The following is a 15,889-nucleotide window of genomic DNA, read 5'->3' on the forward strand; positions in this document are numbered from 1 at the left end:
TGATTTGACAGATTTGTAGCAGTGAAAGATGTGCCTCAGGACACAAAAGCCACAAAATCTGAACTGAACTGACAAAGGAAGTGTACCAAACAGTGTTGTTGTAGATACAGGTTTAATTGCTTGCCCAACTACTTGAGACATTGTCTCAAATATTTCTGACCAATATCCACAGAGAGTTAGGCAAAACCAAAATATGTGCCAGTGTTGCAGGAGCCTGGCGACAATGGTCATCGAGAGGTTCAACATCAGAGTAAATTTTTGAAAACTTGACCTTAGTCCAGTGAGAACGATGAAGTATTTTGCATTGAATCCAACCATGTTTAGCACACACTGAATGTACTCTGTATAAAATGTTTTCCCACAGTTCATCTGAAATGTCCTCTGTTAGGTCTTCTTCCCATTGCGTTTTTATGGATGTCAGTGAGCTTCTATGCAAGCAAAGAAACTCAACACAATGGAACATAGAAACCCCACCACCTACTAGTGTTTCAGAAAGTATTATTGCCAGAGCATCATAGACAGTACCCAGAAGTATGCAGAGTTGGCCTTGTGCAAGGACTGCAGCATTGGATATGGTGATCAGTCGATGCAGAAGTACAAATTAGGCTTTAGATTTTGTTACACATCCTTCTTGCACACATCCACGAGAAGACAGGGCTTGTCGTACAGATCACCTAGCAATCCACTGACCTGAACCCCTCCCTAAACCCAAACAATAGTCTTCAAAAGTAAATATAAGGAAAAAGTAAATATAGGCACATAGTTTTACCTTGATTTTATATACAGTAGCTTTTGGCAGTTCATTCTACTGTGTCGACCCCTGATAAATCAGGGACTAAACTGAAGGATAGTGAGTGGTGAGTGAGTAAATAGCTTTTAACTCTTTCATGGAATCGTGCTTTACAGAACTCAAACCCTAGAATTTTTCCGTACAATACCATACAAATTTAGTTACTGAGCCAACTAACGATGGCAAAATTTGTCCTTAATGGATAAAGACAGGTGAAGCAACCGTATTCAATTACAAATCATAGACATTGTTAAGTTGCTTTGTGGTATTTATTTGGTATTGTGGGAAGAACTGGACCATAATAAAATCCTTTATTTTTCAATAATATGTCCCTGTAATCATTACTGTGAAATAAATATGTCCCTGTAATCATTACTGTAAAAAAAAAGGATCATAAAAAATGTAGGTTGAAGCATGTATTTCCAATGAGCCTGTGTTTAAATATTTTATGAGCTTTTATAATGGTTGATTTCAGTTAATGAGTAAATTAAGTTCTGTGGTAAACATAACATTAACATTAACTTTACATAAACTGTCATTAACTGACATAAACCACAAAGTCTTGCACCCAAATAGTTTTTTTCTAGTTACTTATTTGAAATATGTTTTATAAAATACAGCTTCAAACTTCACATTTTCAGTATGGTTGTCTCTGATTTACGTTGTGCAGCAACATATAAAAGTATTATCAAGTTCAAGAATTGATAAGAAAATATGAAAAATGTGATTTAATAATAATAGTTACACTATGTTAAACTAACTGCCAAAAATATATGTCCCTCCAGGACTAAGTCCGGGCACCCCTGCTCTAAATCAGTCCTGTCCTAGAGTGCCAGTGCCCTGCAAAGTTTAATTCCAACCTTAATCAGAAACAGCTGAACCAACTAATCAAGCTCTAAAGCTGCGGTCACACTGGGCTTTGTGTGTGCGAATTTCTGTCGTACGCCGCTGCGAAAAGGGGCGGGATTAAACAAGATGATTAGACACTTAAAAAAGCGAGCGATTGTTGCATGTTTTAAATTTCTGTCCAGAGAGGTCCTGTTTTGATCCAAGTGATGTGATTTCGCAGGTCAGAGTTCACCAAGCTTGAACTTTGCACTGCAGCGAACTACGAAACTTAACGCATGACCCTGCGTTTCCTGTCTGACGCATTCGCGTGCATATGAATGGAAGTCTATGGGAGGAAAAGCCCAGTGTGACCGCAGCTTAAAGCTACGGTCACACTAGAGTTTGAGCTTGCAAAATTCTGCAGTACGGAGCTGCAAAAGGGGCGGGATTAAAAAAGATAATTAGACATGTAAAAAAGCGAGCGAATGGTCCATATTTTAAATTTCTGTATAGAGAGGTTATGTTTTGATCCCCAAGTGTCTCACGCAGTCAAGTGATGCGATTTCACATGTCAGAGTTCTCCAAGCTTGAACTTTGTAACAAAGCGAACTGCGAAACTTGTCGCACAAGCTTGCGTCTCCGGTCTGACGCATTCGCGTCCGTATGAATATAAGTCTATGGGGAGAAAAGTTCAGTGTGACCGCAGCTTTACTAGGCTTTCTAGAAATATCCGTGCAGGTGTGTTGAGGCAAGTTGGAGCTAAAATCTGCAGGACACCAGCCCTCCAAGACCGAGTTTAGACACCCCTGCTCCAGATAGACAAAAATCTGTTTCTTATTTTTTCATGGTGAAGGCATTATAAACCGAAAGACAGGGAAAGCCCTGTTACGAAATGCCATCAACAGACGGAATAAATTTGGAGAGACAAAACTGCATTTAGCTGTAATGCAAGAAGACCTTCAGGACGTCCAAGACATGATCTCAGTTGGTGCTTCCATCAATGTCGCGGATTATGCAGGTAAAACTTTCCTAAAACTGTATCGATCATAGAACATGAGCTCATTTGTCACCATTATTACCTGATGGCATTGTAGACATTGTAGGTCTGTTCATTTCCAGGTTGGACTCCACTTCATGAAGCAGTGAACAGAAACAACTATGACATAACAGAGGTTTTACTCAAAGCTGGAGCACAAGTCAACTGCAGAGGAGATGATGGAGTTACGCCTTTACTTGAAGCCATACAGTATCAGTATTACAAAGTGTGTATATTGCGTAAAGTGCATTATTATTATTATAAAAAATACATGCATATGGAATTCACAGACTGATAGATGTTGAATGCATATCACTTACAGATTGTGGATCTTCTTTTGAACTATGGTGCTGATCCATTATTGAAGTGTGACAGAGGGAAGACTCCAATGGACATGATCACTGACAGGTCTATGTATATAGTGGTGGAGAAATATCTGCAAAAGCCTAAAAGCGATCCTTTTACAGGTATAAACCTCAATGTACACAAAACACTTACACAAAATTACAAATGTATAAAGTATAAATCATGATGACGTACAATTTGAATCATACAGTTATTATTTTATATATTTGTAGCGGAGACCAGCTAGCAAAGGGCTATGCCAGTAAACCTCACTCCTCTGACCTCTAAAGGTGCTCTAATGACAGACACTAGAGGCCATGGTCTTTAGCCTCCTTGTTAGAGCAACCAACTTCCATACAAAGAATCGCAGGTTTGGTGCCAGCTCAGAGGAGGTTGGGTGCAGTAAGACTGGTGGGTTACACTTGGGGTTTCGTCCAGGATGGGAGTGAGGTTTAGGGGGGTGAGTGTAACGAGGCCAGCTAGCAAAGTGCTATGCAGGTAAACCTAATGTTGCGTTCACACCAGATACAGATGACGCATGAGTGATTTACATATTAAGTCAATGCAAAGACGCGAATAAACATCCTGCAGCCTGTTACGTGTGAATGAGGTGGTGAGAATGAAGCGAGTTGGTAAATCTGAACTTCAGCGGACATTCTCACGCGTTAACCAATCATGAGCTAGCTCTTGAATCCGCGTCTATTGTGAAATGAATTGGACCCACGAATGAATCGGTTTTTACATGCGTCTACTGTATTTACGCGATAATTATACGTGAATAGTGTGATTTATTCGCATGTTCAGCATCTGATGTGTACACAGCATTGCTCCTCTGACCTCTAAAGGTGCTCTAGTGACAGAGGCTTGAGGCCATGGTCTTTAGCCTCCTTGTTAGAGCAATCGACCCCCATACAAAGAATTGCAGGTTCGATGAATTCGACTGAATTGTAACCGTTTTATTATTGTTGTGATCCTGTAATTATAGTCTTTTTCACAAAATTTTTATTAAAATATCTTGTGATTTCATATCTCATGCTGTGACTATATCCAGCATCTGTAACTTATCTCACAAGCATATTGTTTTAAATCCCTAAATATATTTTAAACTAACTAAATTAATTGTTTTTTATGATTTATTTAACATTTCACAATTTACATTTTACAAACATATCAAACAACCATTATAGAAATAATAATAAAAATAAATAAATGAAAATAATAATAAAATAAAACAAAACCCAATTACACAACTAAATGTGGGGCAGAAGTTTACATTTTTGCAACAATCTCAATTGTACAATTCGAGTAATGAAAGATAAAAACGAAGGTATTATTATTGTCAAGAGCTAGCAAGGGTGACCAGTCTAGATCCAGCTGGAGAGTTTTAACATAAGAAATAAAAGAGCTTCCAAATTTTAACATATGTTCTGTTATGTCTTTGAAGGGAGTATATAATCTTCTCTAGTTTCACAAAATACGAAACATTGTTTAGCCACCGTACATCCAAAGGTTACAGGGGGCTCCTCCAGTTTAATAAAATCACACGCCTAGCAAGCAAAATAAGAAAGGCCACAAAGTTTAAAAAGTAAGTGGGTGATGTATAATTATCAGGCATCACACCAAACAGGCCAATAATAGTTGATGGTGCTATATCTATAGAAGTAATGACTGAAAGAGAAATACTGAACCCCAGAATGAGGAAAGAGCTGGACATGTCCAGGACATATTAAAATGCCAAGACCCGAATGACACCTATCACACTCCATATCAATAGTTGGGTTGAACCGTGTGTGCCTACATTTCAACCAGTCTACATGGTGAACTACTTTACACTGAATGAGGCAGTGATGTTTGCATATAGATGAGGAATGAACCCTGTCCAGAGCTGCCTCCCAAAATGTACTCATTCTTAACTTGGTTCAAACTTGTTTGAGTTTCTTTTATCTGTTGAACACAAAGTAATTTTTGGTACTTCCATAGTATTTTTGGTTTTTACTACAGTATGTCAATAGCTATGTTTCCATTCGCCTATTTTTATGCATTTTGGAATATCACGTTTAAAAATGTTTAATGGTAATGGCAAGATGCGCATAAATTGTGACAATGCGTATAAAAACTGAGCAGAACAATCTTTTTATCTGCTAAATAAAAAAATCAGCATGCACATCAAAAACAGTTATGAGATTTTGTTTTAACAGATTATGTGATGACAAAAATGTGCACTCATTAATGAACAAACCCACGAACCGACAACATTTTAAAACATTGTGTAAAACATTCTTTTGAATTTTTATCTTCATCTTCTGAGGTGCAAGTAATTTATTATATAAGGAAAAAGTCCCACAGAGGCTTCCAACCACAGCAAAGCCTATTTATCTTTTTGATATTTGCCACTAGCTTTTCAGTAAGTGACCATATTTTTCTCTTTGACTCATTGGATGAAAATGGTGTATTATTCTTAAATTTGTTATCCAAAATTCGAGTATTGCGCATAGATCTAATTTGCATATTTGGATGGAAACACACACTCACCGGCCACTTTATTAGTTATACCTGTCCAACTGCTCGTTAAAGCTAATTTCTAATCATCCAATCACATGGCGGCAACTCAATGCATTTAGACATGTAGACAAATAATTTTCGAATTTAAATGTATTACTCCGCCGTTAGAAAAGTATGTTCTATACAGTTTAAATGTGAGCAGTATGAAAGGAACTTGGACGTACTACATTTGCCGTTTTGTCATGATTACGTGACCTACCTGTGTGAGTTGCGTCGCTTCACTCCCATTTATGAATTCTCACACAGGGCATCATCTGAAGTGTGTGCTGTACTAACAGCACACACTTCAGAATCTCACTGGAAGTAGATCATCTGGGTACTTCTCACATAATGTTTTTCGAATTCTATGTAATGGGACATTCTACTCAGCTTGCATACTGTTTTTAGCGTACTATGTAGTATGGAAGTATGTGATTCGGATGTTGCCAAGATCAAGACGATCTGCTGCAGTTCAAACAGAGCATCAGAATGGGGAAGAAAGGTGATTTAAGTGACTTTGAACGTGGCATGTTTGTTGGTGCCAGACAGGCTGGTCTGGGTATTTCAGAAACTGCTGATCTACCGGGATTTTCACGCACAACCATCTCTAAGGTTTACAGAGAATGGTCTGAAAAAGAGAAAATATCCAGTGAACTGCAGTTCTGTGGGCGCAAATGCCATGGTGATGCCAGAGAACACGGCCAGACTGGTTCCAGCAGAAAGGCAAGAGTAACTCAAATAACCACTCGTTACAACCAAGGTGTGCATCTCTTAATGCACAACATGTCCAACCTAGATGGAGATGGGCTACAGCAGCAGAAGACCACACCAGGTGCCACTCCTGTCAGCTAAGAACAGGAAACTAAAGCTACAATTCGCACAGGCTCACCAAATTTGGACTATAGAAGATTGGAAAATGTTGCCTGGTCTGATGAGTCTCGATTTCTGCTGCAACATTCAGATGGTAGAGTCAGAATTTGGCATTATGGTATCATAGATTCATCCTACTTTGTATCAGTTGTTCAGGATGGTAGTGGTGATGTAGTGGTGTGGGGGATATTTTCTTGGCACACTTTGGGCCCATTAGTACCAATTAACCATCATGTCACAACGCCACAGCCTACCTGAGTATTGTTGCTGACCATTTTCATCCTTTTATGACCCCAGTCATCTTCTGATGGCTACTTCCAACAGGATATTGCGCCATGTCATAAAGGTCAGGATGGTTCCTTGAACATGACAATCAGTTCATTGTACTCAAATGGCCTTCACAGTCTCCAGAGCTCAATCCAATAGAGCACCTTATGGATGTAGTGGAGCAGGAGATTCTAATCATCAATGTGCAGCTAACAAATCTGCAGCAACTGCATGATGCTATCTTGTCAATATGGACCAAAATCTCTGAAGAATATTTCCAGTACCTACTATACTAGAAGGCTACTATACTTGAAGGGTGTACCTAATAAAGTGGCCAGTGAGTGTAGCTAATGGCTGTTTTTTTCCAACATTATTCAGACTATCTCGTTTGAAGAAAAAACTTTGTAGTTTAGAACCACTTGAGTAAATGATAAAGAAATGTAGATTTTTGGGGCTAACTTTATCGGTTTCAAATTGTAAAAAAAAATTTCCTGTTTTTTGGAATAGCTGATAATTCACCCAGGACTACTGATTCTGGAGTCAATCCAAGTGTGGGTCAGAGCAGCAACCAGAACCCTATCAGAGTAAGTCAGGTGTCATGCATCATTGCATAAAATATCTGCCGTCACTGAATCTGGCTACATTACATGATCTGATTACTAATCTGTTACTTTTGTTTCATTTAACTTTGAGGACACAAGATCACCTCTTCAAAAGTCTACAAGTACTCCTGATAAAAGTGAGCATGAAGGCAGCATGCAGTGTAGTGCAGCTGAACCCATTCCTGGTCCAAGCAGAGAACAACCTAACTGTGAGCCATCTATAACGTTTCAAACCACTTTCAAAGGTTCTCCCCTACTTTAGTCAATGGTTGCTGGAACTAGATATGGCTCATTGTAAATTTAACAGCAGTAAATGATAGTGTGTCATCCAATCAATGTGATGATGCCAGCAGTTACCAGATGGTGAAATAAACATAAGTTGCTGTCATTGTTGAGTAAGTTACTTGAAAAAATATTTATTACAGTTGTATTTTTGCAAATTACATTTGTAAATTTCTTTCTCATTACTTTGTTTAAAAAGTAACATAGTTACTCAATAAGTGATTTAATTAAAAATGTAAATCTTTAATGAAACACTTATAGATAATTAAAAATCAAAAAATCCACATAAATCTCAATTCATAAGCAGTATAAATGAAATTCTAAATTCTTAAAATTTGAGTTAAACAAACCTTTTTAGTCTTGTTTAAAAAAACGCTTAAAATCTAACCAATAAATGAATAAACTGAGACATATTTTATATATATATTATTGTTTCTTAATCATGTGCAATTATTGGCCAAACATAGTCTTTGTGGTGGGCTCGTTAACGCGAGACTCTTATGAGGTGATTAAAAAAAATATCGCCGTTAATCTATTCTCAAAGTTGGGTTGGGAGCTGGGTCTATTCTTCTATGATGACTTTCACCTTGATATTTCAGCGCAGATGTATACCTGACCAGTGAGCCGTGTGACAAAAAAGTGCCGTTCTGTGTGTGTGTGGTCCTTTACTGACTGACAGCGCGTGTGTGGATCTTGTTGGAAAATATGGCGAAAAGTCCTACTTGACGGTAATAGTTTGATTACGGTGTTTACTTCAATAATGCCACTAATATATGCATACTCCACTGCTCCTTTTAATTCCATTTCTGTTTCAATATCACACGAGTAGCAGTGCAATATGGCTGTATATCAGCACTGGTGGGAGGCGTGCGTTGACACAAGGCTGCAGGCTGAGTTTCTTAGAGTCCCACCAGTGGCGTTATACAGCCACATTGCACTGCTATGAATATGATATTGCGTTTATACAACAGTTCGATGGCATAATTGTGAATATAAAAAAGAAAATCAAACTCTATGAGTCTCAAAATCCTTTTGTATGAGAAACTACTTTCTTACGCCATTCATTCACATCTGCAGCTGACATCAGAACAGCAGAAAGCAGAAGGTTGAACGCCATGAAATGCCATCAATCTAGAGACATTTCCCAGTATTTCTCTGTTGCAATCAGGATATCACAATAATTAACCCCGAAAAAGCCATAGCAACGCAAACACTACCAGATTACTGTTGGGTTTGTGATAAAGAAAAAATGCTTAACACATGCAGGCATTTCTTTTTTCTTTGTTTACTGAACTAGCCTGCAGTAACGAAAACAGGAGGCTCATTAGAAACAAACAGATGGTCACCAAAAAGTAACTCAGGGTTATACAAAGAGTGGCCAACACAAAATACATACATTCCCTATATGTGAGTCGCATCTCACACTCAATACACTACAATTACTATGGTTCTAATACAGCACTGCAACATAAAAAAGAGAGAGATCGACTTAGAACGTCAATTACCAGTTTTATAAGGATTTGATCAGCTGTAGTTAGATATTACGCTGAGTTTTTCTCCTCTAAGGGCTTAGATCTTTTTCTGCTCAGTATGACTGGCTGATGGACAGCAGATCACAAACAGTGCTTTCAGATACACAGAACCACATGAGGGAGAGCATGCTCTTAAAGAGCAACATATTAATGCATCAACAAATACAGAAAACATATGTCAGGGCATTACTGAACAGATCATTCACCACAGTGATTTAAAGTGCGGGTGAGGGATGTTTATCTAATTAGATTACAATCCAGCATTGAACTTGTCCTACACGTTTGTATTTTTTTGATGACAGTGAAAAACCCACAAGTAGCAGTATAACATCATTTCAGGTTGTGCAAATAGGAGTAAGACACTGAGTATGTTTACATGGACACCAATAATGTGATTTTAATATTAATTAAGACAATACTCTGATTAAGAGTCTACCATGTAAACAGCGATTTTACTGACCTTAATCTGACTAAAGTCATAATAGAACTAAGCCGAAATCAAATTAAGACATGTGGAGTATGCTGATTTTAGTGGCATTATTGAAGTGCAGTACAGGCTTGTAAACACCGCATTCAAACTATTACCATTGTGGAGGATTTTTACCGCATTTTGCGACAGGATAGTCCATACACACACGGCTGTTTGACACTATTCAATGAAGTCAATGAAGGACCACAGACAACTGCACCGTGTAATGTGGAGGGTTTTTTCCCATACAGCATGTGGTATCAAATTCCATTAAAACAAAACTCCTCCAGTAGTTCATACTCCATCCTATAACTCGTTTGTCACAGAGGCATGCATGAAATTTTCCTAAATGAAAGTGAAAGTGCCAAACTGCAGTTAAAGTCAACAAATTAAAAATGAAACACCTGAAATTACATGAAACTCCAGAGGAAATGTGGATAGCGTAGTGACGCGATGACGTTAATCGAATTATGTGCTATAACATGTAAAACAGGATCATGAAAGGAACATTCAAAAGCAAATCATGATGTCCAAAGACATCCAAAGGCAGAAGCACGAACTGCAGCTAAATGTTTACTCATTTGACTACATTACAAATTATGTGGATGGATAAGTATTGTGAACAACTTCGATGAAAACATATGGAGGAACACTTTCGCATGTCGAGATATACATAACATGTGTGTGTTGGTGCTCACAGGAGCCCTTCTTCACGTGCACATGCATTAAGCAACTGAAGCGGAGCTTGAAGGTAAACAAACAGCTGTATACCAAAAGCATGTCATCCATAATTTTTTACACAGTTGGCATTAAGAAGGAACATAGAAACATCATCTGACTAACATCTTGCAGCTAAATATGTCTGAAAAAGAATTTTATTTTCCTAAACAGCACTGATGTGAATGTGTCTGAATGTTCTGACTGGCTGGAGTAAACGTTTCACATCAGCACATTTTAAACGTGAACGTGCTCTTTCCGGCAATTTTCCTTCTACGGTCACACAGAGCAGCATTCCGGTAAATTATGTTACAACTTTTTTTCTGGAACAAATTTACCAGTATTTTCAAAAAGGGCCTGTTCACACATGATTTTCCAGAAAGGTCTTTACGTAAGAAAGGGGCTATTGTTGTGTAAGAGTTTTTTTATGTAAGGTTTTTTTTGTTTAATCACATTTATAACAAAAACAGTGTGCTTTTATTCAGCTATTCAAAGAAAGTCAACTGGTGCAGTTTATGCTGTCTCCACAAGTGTGGTTTATTTATAAACTAATTTCGAGATGATCACGTGCTTATGATTAAACACAACTGGTACCGCATTAGCTCCGCATATTTGCACCAATCAGATGAATACTGACACACTATAACTTACCTGAGCTTTCTATTCCAGTCATCTTCGTCTTGAAAGAATCGCCCCTTTCACCCCTACTCCTCCCCTTTTCTGATAGGGCGGCACGGTGGCCCAGTGGGTAGCACTGTTGCCTCACAGCAAGAACGCTGCTGGTTCGGCCCTCTCCGGGCCAGTCTGCGTTTTTGTGCGAAGTTTGCATGTTCTCCTGTGTTTCGCGTGGGTTTTCCCCAGGTTCTCCGGTTTCCTCCCACCATCCAAAAACATACACCATAAGTAAATTGACTACTTCAAATAGCATCCTAAAGCAACTCTTAATCAGATTTATCTCAGCAGTTCACAAGTAGAGGAGTTCTCGAGACCCACCTGAGCTCAAACTCTTCTCTCGCCCTTCAAACAGGAGGGAGCCCCGGGCTCAAGGATATTCTGAGCTCAGGACTCTCTCCCGGGACAGCATGCCAAACACGCTTTATTATCAATCATCAGCTAAGTGTGAACTCCTGAAAGGGTTTAACATTAGTTGAGTAGCACAAGCATGATCACTTGATAGCCTGTTGGTAAAGCGTGTGTTATCAATTACATCAGGACAGATGAAAAGAAATTAGTCAAGTTTACTGGTGCTACTGAAGCAACATAACTAGGGATGCTCCGATCGATTGGCCGAAAATCGTTATCGGCCTATAACCACATTTTATTACTCGATCGATAATCGCCAATCTGGCCGATCTCATGAACCTATCACAGGTGTTTGTTTATGAGTGTGCCCTCCTATATATTGTACATAGCCTACAGCAGCCACACCATGGCTGGGCATGAAAAATAAATATAATTAAAATATATACAGATGCATTGCGACCAGTTTATACAGTCTATTGGCGTGACTCGCGTGAGTGGTGGTATCTTTGTTGCGTGTTTTGAGCTAATGTGAAGGGGTAGGCATGTCCCAATTCTCTTTAGCTTGAAGGCGTAGGGCTAAGGGGAAGAGGTGATTTTTCAGGACCACACTCGAAACCAAGGGGTAAGAAATTTTACAGAATACACCAGCCACAACAGCAGGATCGCAGTATAGTTACGAACTTATTGCCACATTAGATGGTTATGATAACATAATATATACCTTCAGTGATTTCCTGAAGATAAAAACCAAAAAATAGCACGACTCAAATAACTACAGCAGTTGCGATCGTCTGATCTCATATGACAAATGATGACGTGTGCAGGTGTTGTAGTGCTGTTCCAATTCGTAGGGGTAGATTTTTAAGCTCTTCCCCTTCACCCTCAGTTTTAAGGGCGAAGGGGAAGGGGTAGGGGTACAAAAACAGAATTGGGATTGGGCCTATGACACAAGCAGAGCGATTGTTTGTAATTTTTTTTTGCCATTTTTATCTCTGTGTTATGTTATTTTCTGTAAAGCTGCTTCTGGCCATGACACTTTCACACCTAAATGGTTATAAGAGACATGTTTAAGGGATTATAAGCAGCATCTTTAATTTATTCACTTAGGCAAGGCGAGATCTCAACTTAAATATCATATTTAGAGGGAAAGTGTGCATAATGCATTATAAAGCTTGCAGCATTAAAATCTGTACTCGGTATTGGCCAAGCACCATGACAAACAATTGGTACTCTGTATCGGCTGAAAAAAATTCAGATCAGAGCATCCCTAAGCATAACATAATTCAGCTATTTCAGCATCACAGCAGACTGACAGCATAATGTAGTATAGTTCGCCATCACAAAAAAGGTGGCCGCACCACTCTGTGACGTCACATGGAACCAATAGATTACTCTGATCTTTGAATTGATTTATATAAAACTGTTAGTTAAATTAATTTACAGTATTTAAGGCAAGTATAAGTAACTATAATTAAATTATCTAAAAATTAAAAATAATCCCTTACTTTCTTATCGCAAAACTGTAACTAATTACTTTGAATCTAATTACATCCAACACTGTTTTTGTGCTGTTGTTCAAATAAAGAAATTTTGGAATTGATTATAATAAAGTGTGAGTTAGATTGTAAGGCTCCACGCAAATGTGATTAATATGTGTTCTTATTTTGCAGTGAAACCGTCACCTGAAACCAGCACCAATGAGATTTTTGTGAGGGACCAAGAACAGGACTTTTGCGGCCAGGGTTCCTTACTGCTTCAGGATAAGGAGAGTGATGGATCAGACACCTCAAGCTGCCCAGACAGCGATCTTACACTGGATTATATTGAAGATCATTCATCATCACCACAACACTGGACTCTATGTGCCACTCAAGATTTTTCTGCTACTAATATCGGATAAGTTTGTAAAGTTGACATATTCATTTAAATGTTGGATTATTTTATGTAAGTTAGTTCTCTTGTTACATCGTTTGCCTCATCTGTTCTTTTTTTTTTTTTTTTTTTTTGATGGAAGTGACATCATCACCTTAGCAGTTAGTTAAGAAATGCATCTGGCATCTGTTAAATGTTCAAAATGTTTTTTGCACATTATTTGCGCACCTACAGTAATAAATGTAAAGTAAATGTGCAACCAAAGTTTAGACACTGATTTTATAATTCCATTTGTTTTGCAATTTGATATGTGATGTAGACAGTTATATAAAGTGTAAACAGTTATACAAGTATGTCATTTAAAATTGATAATAACACATTTACTGTAGTTTCCCTTGATGGTAAATTATTAAATTAAAATGCTTGTTCTTTTGATTTTCCACAATAAAGACATTAGATCACTCAGTTGCCTCATGAAAATTGTTGTCTATGTAAACACAAAAACAACATTGTTCAAGTGTTATTTTCAGGACAAGTCAACCCTGCAGGCACAAGACGTCAACATGACGTCATATTGATGTTGTACCCCAATGTCGTGGGGACGTTGGATTTTGTTTGGAAATTAAAATCAGGTTGACATCAGAATCCATTGTCAAGCTGACGTCAATGTCCTAGGTCCAACCTAAAATAAACCAAATATCAACGTCTAATCATGTTACACCTGGATGTTGTGTGGTCGTTACCACTATGACATCTATCGTATTTTGGTCACTTTCCAACACAACTTAAAATCAACCAAATATCAACGTAATTTGATGTCGTTATTGGATGTCAAAATAACGTTGTCCATAGATGCTGCCTAGACATAAAATTTTGGTCACCTGACGTCATGACCTAAATCAAACCTAATATTATCTGATGATGTTGTGTGCTTGCTGGCATTTATTTGTAGAGCACTTTACAAACACAGAAGTGAGCCAAAGTGCTGTACAGAAAATATACAACAAAATTAGCATAATAGTATATAAAATACAAAATAAAACATAGCCAAACTATCTAAAAAGGTACAAAAATTCAAATAACCGGTAATTAAGACCAGGTTTCAAATGCCAATGAAAAAAAAGAGTTTTAAGAGTTGATTTAAATCTGAACATGGAAGAGGCCTCTCTAATGGGCAGTGGCAAATCATTCTAAAGTCTAGGACCTGCAGTACCACAGCGACAGCACAATCCCTTCTAAACTGACGCATTGTTTTTGGCACAATCAGGAGAAGCTGATCAGCTGACCTGAGAGAATGAGCTTATAGGGGTGTATCAGCTTAGTAGGGGTGTAACGGATCACAAATCTCACGGTTCGGATCACACTACAGTTTTTGAGTCACAGATTGGACCATTTTCTCATCAGAAAAAAGGAAGGAGACAAATGTTATTTGCTTTCCATTTATACAAAAATATTACAGCAAAAACATTGATTTAAAAAAAAAGAAAACCTATTCAGTGACATAATTTTGATGGTAGTTTATCACCACCCATTAGTTACACAATGTAATTGCTACAACATTCACCAGCATCAAATTCCATTAAACAGTGATTTTAATGTTTACCATAAACATCAGTGATTATATCTGAACTATAAACTGTTCTCCCAGTACTTCTGTGTTATTTAATTGTTTGTAACTAACTGAAAAAGTGTAAAAACTGAATCTCTCTTGATCAAATGCAGATTTGAATGCAGCGCTTCAAAGGATTAACAAACATATGCAAATCATTTATCATTCATGTTGCGCGGGTTTAAATTGAGATCATGATTTTTTTTTATGTTTAATTGTGCAGCTTTACAATGGATGCATAAATGGAGGCTAAACAAGTAGTGACAGAAAACACCTTTAATTAATAGCCTAAGAAATCATTTAGGTAGGTCCCACCACAATATTTTCCGTGATCATTATATTTTACAGGAAAGCCAAAATGCTGTCATACATGTGATTTGATTGACGCAAGTGGTGATCTCTTTGCAATTGTTATAAATTTTGCATTAACCTATGAATTCAAAAAAAGTTATTAATCCGTGGGTCACGTGCATTCCAAACTGTGGTTTGTGATCCGTACACATCACGGATTAACCATTATCTGTTACACCCCTACAGCTCAGAGATATAAGGTGGTGCAAGACCATTTAGAGATTTAAAAACAAATAAAAGAATCTTGAACTGTGTTCTAAAATGAACTGGCAACCAATGAGGCGAAGCTAACACGGGGGAAATGTAGACATATTTGGGAGTACCAGTTAACAGGCGTGCTGCAGCATTTTGCACCATTTGCAAACGGGCAGTTGTTGACCTGCTACTCCCCACATACAGTGCATTACAGTAATCTAACCGAGTGGTCATAAAAGCATGGATTTTGTTAGTTTGGAGCTTTATTTTTGCCTTTTGGCCTTAATTCCATCTTTATTTGTTTCTATTTCTTATATTTAGTGGAGCCTGGTGAAACCCTGATGAACAATGCCAGTTCATTGGCTGAAGAGACAAGCTCAGAGTTTCTCTGTGAACACAACTATTCAGTGAGTGGCGTCTTTTAAACAAAACAATGTCTGCCCTATGAATTTTGCATTGTAATATAAACTCCTGTGCATTTTTATTTCATGGCCTTTCAGATTACTGATAAGGAGAAGCCAAGTCAGAGCACAAGTGGAGATTCATGGAAAGTTTGCTCT

The 15,889-nt window shown here is 37.9% G+C and overlaps 1 protein-coding gene across 1 annotated transcript; it reads left to right on the top strand.

Annotated features, from left to right (window-relative positions):
• The first annotated feature begins 2,563 nt into the window (after positions 1 to 2,563).
• Positions 2,564 to 13,202, top strand: ankrd31 (ankyrin repeat domain 31). The gene is made up of 6 exons (XM_056457137.1): positions 2,564 to 2,636; positions 2,738 to 2,880; positions 2,977 to 3,121; positions 7,185 to 7,261; positions 7,371 to 7,488; positions 12,973 to 13,202. The coding sequence occupies exons 1-6, from the start codon at positions 2,564 to 2,566 to the stop codon at positions 13,200 to 13,202; spliced, it is 786 nt and encodes a 261-aa protein (XP_056313112.1).
• Positions 13,203 to 15,889: the final 2,687 nt, after the last annotated feature.

The sequence above is a fragment of the Danio aesculapii genome, chromosome 5 (genome assembly GCF_903798145.1).
Source record: "Danio aesculapii chromosome 5, fDanAes4.1, whole genome shotgun sequence".
NCBI lineage: Eukaryota > Metazoa > Chordata > Actinopteri > Cypriniformes > Danionidae > Danio > Danio aesculapii.